The following is an 8662-nucleotide window of genomic DNA, read 5'->3' as shown; positions in this document are numbered from 1 at the left end:
GCGCCCCATAAATAAACTTGAAAACATTTAAAAAAATAAAAACAAGAATAGAATTCTCCCTCCTGGGGTGGTTGTGAGGGGTCAAGGAGTTAGCCTCTGTGAAGCTCAGTTGGCACAGACCCTGACCTATTTGCGTTGCCTGTCAGTTCCCAAGTGCCCCCCTCTGGGACAGCACCCTACCCCGAGGCAGAGCCAGAGCTTTACCCACCCCTCAGGCGGGGAGTGCCCAGAAAGCCCCACCCCTCCACTTCCCGCCTGCTGAGCTCAGCATTTCCCAGGCCCCACCACTGTCGTAGCCACATCTGGGACGGCTCCCTGGGCTGGGACCACAGTGGGGCTCCTCTTGTGGCCTTGGTTGGGGTTTCCGCTGACTCAGCGCCTCTGGCTCTTAAGGCGGGAAATCCCAGGCCTGCTCCCCGCTCTCCCGGGTTAGATGGGGCCACAGGGCTACCATTCAACCATGTTGTGTCTGCAGGAAGTCTCCCCTGGTCAGGACACCCCAGTTGCTCCCTCCTCCTCCCATATCCATTCCTAGGACTCGGGAACCAATTTATTTATTTATTTGAGAGGGCAAGCTGGGGAGGGGCAGAGAGAGGGGGAGACAGAATCCCAAGCAGGCTTTGCACTGTCAGCACGGAGCCCAAGAGCCCGATGCGGGGGCTCGACCTTACAAACCGTGAGATCATGACTTGAGCCAAAATCAAGAGCTGGCCATAACCAACTGAGCCACCCAGGTGCCCCACTCATGAGTCTTTTGAACCCAATTCTGGGTAGTTCCTCAGCCTTGGTGCCCAGAAATTTGGTTGCTGCCTTGGGCAGGGGACCCTTGGGAGGGTTTGATCATCCCTGCCTCTGGATGGAAAGGGACACTGTACCTGCTCCTTTCTGCTCAGAAGTCCCATCGCTTGTGTAGATGCTTGAATCCCGACCTCCTTCTCTCCTGCTACCCCCACCCCTGGCTGGTGTTCACAGTCATAATAACAGTGAATTATTTATTGAGTTCCTCTTTTTTTTTTTTTTTTTTTTTTGTATGATACCATTTTATTACCTGACAAACCTAGTTTCTTATAGCTCTTCTTTTTGGGGGGGTTTATAGCTATTCTTGCATGTTTGTTTATTTTTTTATTATTTTTAAGTAAACTCTACCCCCAAGGTGGGGCTCGAACTCACCACCCCAAGATCAAGAGTCCCATGCTCCACCGACGCAGCCAGCCAGGCGCCCTATACTGGGCTCTTTTGTGCCAGACCCTGTATAAGCACTTTTACAGACTAACGGTATACGGATCATTATCTCATCATACAGACGAAAAAAGGGAGTCAAATAGTAAGTTCCAAGCCACAAAGCTAGAGCTGAGGACAGAGACTGGAGCCCTTCTAACCTCACGGAGTCAGGAAGAATAAGGGAGCTGGCTGGGTCCCACCTCCCCGGGGACGGGGACGAGGCTAGAGCAGAAGGGGTTAATGAAGCGCCCACTCCCACACCCGAAGGGGCCCTCCCCCCAGTTCCAACCGAGAGAAACCGACTAACTGGGACTGTGAGGCTGAGAAGCTGGAAACAGCTGACCGAGGAGGCATGGGCAGCAGCCACGTCACCGCTGCCACGGAACTGGGGAGGAGGGTCTCCAACACCCCCACCTCCCGCAACACTCCTCCCCTCCCCCCGCCCCCCCCCCCCCCCCGCCCGCCCGCCCCAGCCTTCTGAAGGCCCGGCCAGGAGAGGCGAAGGGGGTGGCACCGGGGAGGACCTTCACGTCCAGCCGGGCCCTTAAAGGGCCGGACTCCCCGCCCACCCGCCAGCCCCCGCCAGCTGCGGAGCCCCCCTCGCCGGGCAGCTCCGGGCACGCAGGGTCCCCGCCCCGCTCGCTCGCTGGCTCGCTCGCTCACCTGGCGGGGAGGCGGGCGGGGCGGGCCTGGGCGCGGGGCCAGGCCGGGAGCGGGGCTCTGCGTCCCGCCGGCCGCCTCTGCCACCGCCGGAGCCCCCTCCCGGCCTCCCTCCCGCCTCCCGCGCGGCGGGCGGGTCCAGCTGTGTTCCATTAGCGGCCCTGGCAAGTCCCCAGCCCCCTGGAACCGCCCCTCTTCCCCCACCCGGAGTGGCCGGCGGTCCCCGGCAGACAGGCGCGCGCTGGCTCGCGGGGCAGCCTTCAGCCCCAGGAGCTTGCGACCTGGGAAGCTGGGGCCCCGCGCCGCCAGAAGTGACCGAGGACCCTCGCAGCGGGCCTGAGGATCCCAGGCCCTTTTTCCCCTGGCTGGCTGCCCTGGGCTGCCTGCATTACTCAGTGAGGTGGGGGATCCCCAGCCACGGTAAGTGGGGGTGGAGTGGGCTGCCTCCGGTGGGGGGCTGGGGACTCGGCGGCCCCCAACGTGCTGTGTGACCTGGGCCAAATGCCATCCCCTCTCTGGACCTCAGTCCTGCCTTCTCTGTAGGGGAGCTCTAAACTCCATCCCAGGTCCGCATTCGCTTGCTCGCTCCCTGCCCCCAAACCTGCGCCTCTGTATTGGGATGGGATCACATCCTCAGGAAGCTTCTCTCCTGTCCTCGCAGCCCCTGCCGTGGCTGGGGCCCAGGGGAGTGGAGGCTAGAGAGGAGGAGTCGGAAGGGGACACAGGCACACTGATATTCCCGCCTCCACATGCGTCCACATGCCTCCCGCGGTTGGTAGCTCTTCCACTGACTGGCGCGACTAGGAGGCCGGAACAGGGTTCAGTGATGGGATGTGCACCCCACTAGGAGGAAGGATGAGTAGGGCGGAGAAACAGTTCTGCCCCAGGAACAAGGGGTCTGGGGTCCTATCTCCAAAAGTATTGAGGTGAGGGGTTCTTCCCGTGCTCACTCCCTATTCAGGAAGGGTGATAGAATTCCGTAACAGCTGGGGGGGTGGGGAACGAGGTCAGACTTGCACAAGAACTTCCCGGCAGGAGGGCCGACCGGAGGGACGGTCACAGGCTGGCTATGGGCACGTGCGTATGTCAGGGTGTATCTGTGAACATGTGTCTCGGGGAGGATGCCGGTGTGCAGGTAGGTTTGGATGCATGCATGCACTGGCACAGATGTGTGTGTGTGTGTGTGTGTGTGTGTGTGTGTGTGTGCGTGCCCGTGTGCCGGCATGTGTCATGCTGACACACGAATGACTCCGGGTGTGCCCGCGCGAGCTGCCCGTCTCAGGGGAGGCCGGATGATGTATGGCTCTCCTGGCCGCTCGCTGAGCCTGCATTGATTTATCTGGGCCCATCCATCAGGGTTTAATAAAACTAAAAGACAAGCATCCATCAGCAGGGGAGGTTGGCAACAAGGTCCTGAGCCCGGCGACCTGCTCTCCCACCCACTGTACCCAGGGGGGAAGCTTCCTTGGCCCGCACACAACTCTGTGATACCTGCCAGGAGACTTGGCCTCTGACCTTGTGGGTGCCTGGCAGGGCTGCCAGGCTGAGCTGGGTGCAGCTAGCCAGGTACCAGGCTAGTATACACCGAGACAATGCACAGGCGGTTAAGATCTTGAAATACTTCCGAGTGTCTTGGCAAATAGTCTCTGTCTCGAGGCCCCTCCCTATCCCAACTCACCTGGCCTTCTAGGACCCTCTAGATTTCTCCTTCATGCAGCAACTATCCACTGGCGCCATCAGATACCGCCTGGACCCAGTCTCAATGCTCCCGCCAGCATTCTGCTCTGGCTGGTCGGTGTCCGTGCCATACCGGTGGTTAAATATTTTGAATATCACCCTGGCGAAAATCCTAGCCCAAGGCCTGTGGTCGGGCCTCTGAGAGGGACGGATGCCTGGCCAGACCTCCTGCCACCCCAGTACTAGGGCCTGGGCCCCATGGGCCGGCTGCTACTCGCCTATGTATGATGCTGCGTGAACTCAGGAATCCGTGTTCACAGTCTCTGTGGTTTTCAGGTGCTGCAGCTGTGGCCGACCTCTCTGGATCAGGATGTGGGCACCTTGGGTTTCTGGCTTGTGGCTGCTCAGTCTCTGGGCCGCCTGCAGCCATGGGGCAGATACAGGTGAGATGACACAGGAGGCTCAGGGTGCCATAGGCCTATGACCGGCTCCTTGAGATACAGGAGCCCTGTGTACATATGTGACCCCGTGCCTCAATCACGTGGGCATTTATAAGCGTCCCAGGCTGGGCTCAGGGTGGTCTGAGGTGTTTGTACCCGTGAGCCTGTGCGGTGTGAGCTAGAATGTATGTATGTGTGTTTCTGTCTGCATGTTTGTGTATCTCTGAGCATCGCAGAGTCTCTCTGTGCATCTGTACATATCCCTCTGTCTCCGTGTACGAGAGAACAACTCTCCTCCCGGCACGTAAACTCACCGTGTGCACAGAGTGTTGGCAGGGCCGGTGAGGTTCCTGCAGAAGGAAGCTGCATCTTGAGAGAGGCCCAAGCCCTTCCAGTCTGTTTCATGGAGGAGAATCCATCCTCCAGCCCACGTGTTCCTCCTCCACACGGCTGGCCCCGGATCCTGGATAAAGAGCCCGCCTCAAGGCCCAGACGCTGGATGGGACAGAGGGTGCAGCTTTCCAGGGCCCAAAGCCAGAGGAAGTTGACCGGGCAACTTGCCCTGCCCTGCTGGGTGCCCTCTGGGCTTCGTAGCTTAGCTGCCTCGCTGAGCAGAAATAGAACTCCTAGAACCCTCATCTAGCTGAGGGCGGCAGAAAAACCAAGGTGCAGACGTGAGAGGGGTGTGCCCCCAGGGTGCATGTGACTGCCTGCAGGGCTGTGTGCGTACATGTGTGTTCCTGCATGTATGCGCGAGTGCCTTGCTCTCTCCCTTACCGGGTCGCCTGGGGGATGGGGCAGAGAGTTTCAACATCTGTAAGGAATCTGGGCCCATGGCCAAGGGTGAGTCACCCATTGCTGCTGCCGATGCTGAAGACAGTGATAGTCTTTCTGGCCAGACCTGGGGGAGGGAGACTCCAGTGGGGTCACTGGGCCTAGAGATCCAGGATTCCTTCCTCCAGTTAGGCAGCCAGGGAGTCCAGTGCCCAGCTTCTAGGAGTTGTCCTCATTATCCTGTCCCAGCTACCGCAACTGCACTGATGGGAAGGCCTTTTGGAGTCTCGCCTCTAACTCCTGTTATAGCACCTTTCTTAACATTTTGCTCAGTCAGCCTGGAGAGGAGGCAGCCCCATCGTTGCCCATCTGTCCCTTCAGGGTTCTGAAGACCCTAATTAAGCTATCTCCTTCTCTAGGAGCCTCTACCCACTTACCATACCCCGTCTGGACCCCCAAGGTCCTAGTGGTTCCCTTTAGCTTGTGGTCTCTTGAGGCCCTCAGTCTCTTCTTACTGTTTCATAAGGTAGTTCTCTAGGTGAAAAGTCATTCTGTTGACTCAAGTCTTCTGTCTGGCCTGCCTTTCTGCTTTAGATGTAGGAAGCAAACCCCAGCCATTGCTGACAACACGTGTACCAGCTGCATGTGGCATCTCTGGTGGCACGGGTATCCCCAAGTCACACGTGTGCAGACATGCAAATGTACTTGTATATAACACAGGCATGCATAATGTGAGCTTTCTTTACCCCCGAAGTGTTTCTCTGCACCCCCCCCTCCACGCACACAGACTAGGGTGTATCAAGGAGGGAGCACATGTATATATCCAGCCCCCATTCCGTCTGAGTTCTAGGGCTGCCCCGAGCTTCTTTTGCTCTTTCTCTTGCTGACCTGCCTCCTGAAATCTCGGGGGTTTGGGTTCCGGGAGTTCTCGTCCTGCTCTGCTGTGAAATCAGTGGCCCTGAGCGCAGCCTCAATCTCTGGGCCTCGGTCTTCCCATCTGTATACTGGGGGTCCTCCTGGCTCCCGGGATAGCCAGGGTCAGAAGGCAAGAGGTAAAAACAGCCCCGAGGCAGGGCCTGGTTAAAGGTCCAGAATGGGGAATAAAAACTTGCTTGTCTCCAGCTTTCCCAAGGGCCTGGCTGTACAGCCACCCCAGCCAGAGCTTGATGAGTGCCCCACTGCCAACTGTCTTCCAGGTGAGCAGTGCCCACCTTCATACCAGGAAGGACTCAGGTTAGAACACAGAAGCCATGTATCGACCAACGTGACTGGTGAGTGCCCATCTCGTTCAGCCGTCCCTCCTCTACGTCTTCCTGGAGTGGCTGTTACCCCTTCCTCACCTGCCCAGCTGAGCTCTTCATCTGGTGTCTCCCCCCAAAGGCTTTAATCTCATCCGCCGACTCAACCTCATGAAAACATCTGCCATCAAGAAGATCCGCAACCCCAAGGGGCCCCTCATCCTGCGACTGGGGGCAGCCCCCCTCACCCAGCCCATGCGGTAAAGGCCCCAGTGTGACCACTGGGAATCAATGCTCCCCAGCAACTCTGGACGTGGGGGCCTGAACCCAGAGGCCCCTGTGGGTCATTTTATCCCACCCTTTGCCAGGGGTCGACCTGGTCTCCACCCCCCGGGGGCTTACAAGATAGGCACAGAGGAGATGCCTGGCAGGCCCACCCTCTCCTCTGTCCCTCCCCTCTTTCTGGCTAGCAGTCGGGGGACAGGTCTGTACCCTAAGGGCACTGTGAGGACTCCAGGATGTGTGTGGGAACCTGGCAAGAGCTGTGTGTGTGTGTGTGTGCCCACACACACCTACATGTGCCCACATGTGAAGTTCAAATTCCTACAAGTCTCAGGGAGGTCTGGCCCCTCCTTCCCTCTCCAGCCTTATCTTCCAAAATGGCCCTCTTTCTTTCTTCCTGCTCTCGTCGGGCTGCATGCTTTTTAGCTTTCTCCAAAACCTCTTCTCCTAGGCCAGCCCCGGTTATTCTGGATTCCAGGGCATCCTGGATTCTTTGGAAGAACTTAAGTACAACTGTAATGAAATGGTGACATGGCCATCCTGGGGAGTCTGTGTTTAGGGCCCTACCTCTCCCCACCCCGTCATCAGACTTGAAGGCTCCGCGAGGGCAGGCACCTTCTCTGTGTTTTCACCACTGTTATCCCCGGCAGCCAGACCCACCTGGCACATAGTAGGCACCCAATAGCTGTCGGTAGAGTGACATGCCCATGGCTGTGTCGGTTTGGAGGAGGGGGCCGGTGCGTGTCCCACACAGGTTCCGCGGTCCTGAGGGCCCAGGGTGGGCAGCAGCTGGCCTCTCACCTGAGCCTCAGGGTCCCCTCCCTGCTCTACCCCCAGACGAGTATTCCCTCGGGGCCTCCCTGATGAGTTTGCCCTGGTGCTGACACTATTGCTGAAGAAACACACCCGCCAGAACACGTGGTATTTATTTCAAGTGACCGATGGAGACGGGTACCCACAGGTGAGCCGGACCCCCCACCCCGCCCCCCCCCCCCATGGATCTTGGGGCATCTAGCATGCCAGTCCGGCCCAGCCTCTGACCCAGCTTGTGAATTCTGGGGCCTCTCTGCTCCATCCCGGCACCCACCCTCCAGGCTAGCCCTGCCCCAGCGACACCTATGCCTTTCTTTCAGGGCGAACTGCTCTGTGACCCCCACCAGCTTCCTTCTCTCTCTGGGCTTCAGTTTCCCCTCCTGTGAAATGACCTTGAGGGCCCCGAACTTTGCCATACTGGGGGCTCTGGGGCTCTGATTCTCTGTCCTTTCCTTGTTCAATTATGCACAGATTTCCCTGGAAGTCAACAGCCAAGAGCGGAGCCTGGAGCTCCGGGCCCGCGGCCAAGATGGTGACTTTGTGTCCTGCATCTTCCCGGTGCCCCAGCTCTTTGACCTGCGCTGGCACAAGCTGGTGCTGAGTGTAGCTGGACGCGTGGCCTCCGTGCATGTGGACTGCACCTCAGCCTCCTCTCGGCCTCTGGGGCCCCGGCGACCCATGCGGCCTGTGGGCCATGTCTTTCTGGGCTTGGATGCCGAGCAGGGGAAACCCATTTCGGTGAGTGCGAGGTCGGGCTCTGGCCTCTGCTCCTGCCTTCTGGGAGCCTGAGTGAGCTCCCGGGAATCCGCATCTGACCAGGTCCTTCCCTTGCTCAGAATCCTCTCGTGGTTCCCCACTGCCCTCCAGATGCAGCCTAAACATATTAACCTCGCATGCAAGGCCCTTCATGATCTGGTCACTAGAAATGTCTATGGTATTATCTTCCTTTACATCTCTCCATACTGTTTGCTCTGGTCAGTTCCTTCCTAGCTGGACATCTCACCTATTACTTTCCCACCCCCACATCTTTGTCTTTGCTGTCACCTCCCCCCGGAATGCTTTTCCGTGCAGACCCATCTGCGGAATATCTACTGGCCCTTCAAGGCCCAGCTTAAATGGAACCTCCTCCGCCTTGTTCCTCTGGGCCAAAGTGAACTTTCCTCCTTCCTCTCCCTCTTCCCTGCGTGTGTGGTTCCGTTTTGCTTTTGGTGACCGCCATATTCTTGATGGTCTCCCCAGGTGAGACCGGAAGGTCTCTGAGGGCTAATCCTGGGGTGGAGCCATCTCTGTGCCTCCCTGGCAGCCAGGACACTGAGCTATTTGGTAAAATGAAGTGAAACTGACTTGTGTGTCCCCTGCAGTTTGACCTTCAGCAGGCACACATCTACTGCGACCCAGAGCTTGTGCTGGAGGAGGGATGCTGTGAGATTTTACCCGGAGGGGTGAGTGGCCCAGCTCCAGCCCAGCTGGGAGGGTTTGGGGCACTTCCCAGGGGCTAGTGTGCTACAGATGGGGAACCAGGGAGGGGATGCGTTGAAATCTTAGGATGAGAGGGTG

General features: G+C 58.3%; 1 protein-coding gene across 5 annotated transcripts in view; it reads left to right on the top strand.

Annotated features, from left to right (window-relative positions):
* Window positions 1-2030: 2030 nt before the first annotated feature.
* Window positions 2031-8662, top strand: part of COL16A1 (collagen type XVI alpha 1 chain) — a 49491-nt gene continuing 42859 nt past the window's right edge. For all 5 annotated transcript variants that reach the window (XM_042996249.1, XM_042996252.1, XM_042996251.1 and 2 more), the window contains exons 1-7: window positions 2031-2301; window positions 3895-4001; window positions 5969-6043; window positions 6153-6270; window positions 7130-7253; window positions 7577-7843; window positions 8467-8547. In XM_042996249.1, the coding sequence (XP_042852183.1) occupies window positions 3929-4001; window positions 5969-6043; window positions 6153-6270; window positions 7130-7253; window positions 7577-7843; window positions 8467-8547 (738 nt within the window). In that variant the 5' untranslated portion in view covers window positions 2031-2301; window positions 3895-3928. The remainder of the gene's footprint in view (window positions 2302-3894; window positions 4002-5968; window positions 6044-6152; window positions 6271-7129; window positions 7254-7576; window positions 7844-8466; window positions 8548-8662) is intronic.

Source organism: Panthera tigris, chromosome C1 (genome assembly GCF_018350195.1).
Source record: "Panthera tigris isolate Pti1 chromosome C1, P.tigris_Pti1_mat1.1, whole genome shotgun sequence".
Taxonomy (NCBI): Eukaryota; Metazoa; Chordata; class Mammalia; order Carnivora; family Felidae; genus Panthera; species Panthera tigris.
The sequence above is the reverse complement of the archived record's forward strand: the minus strand, read 5'-3'. Positions and strand labels throughout refer to the sequence as shown.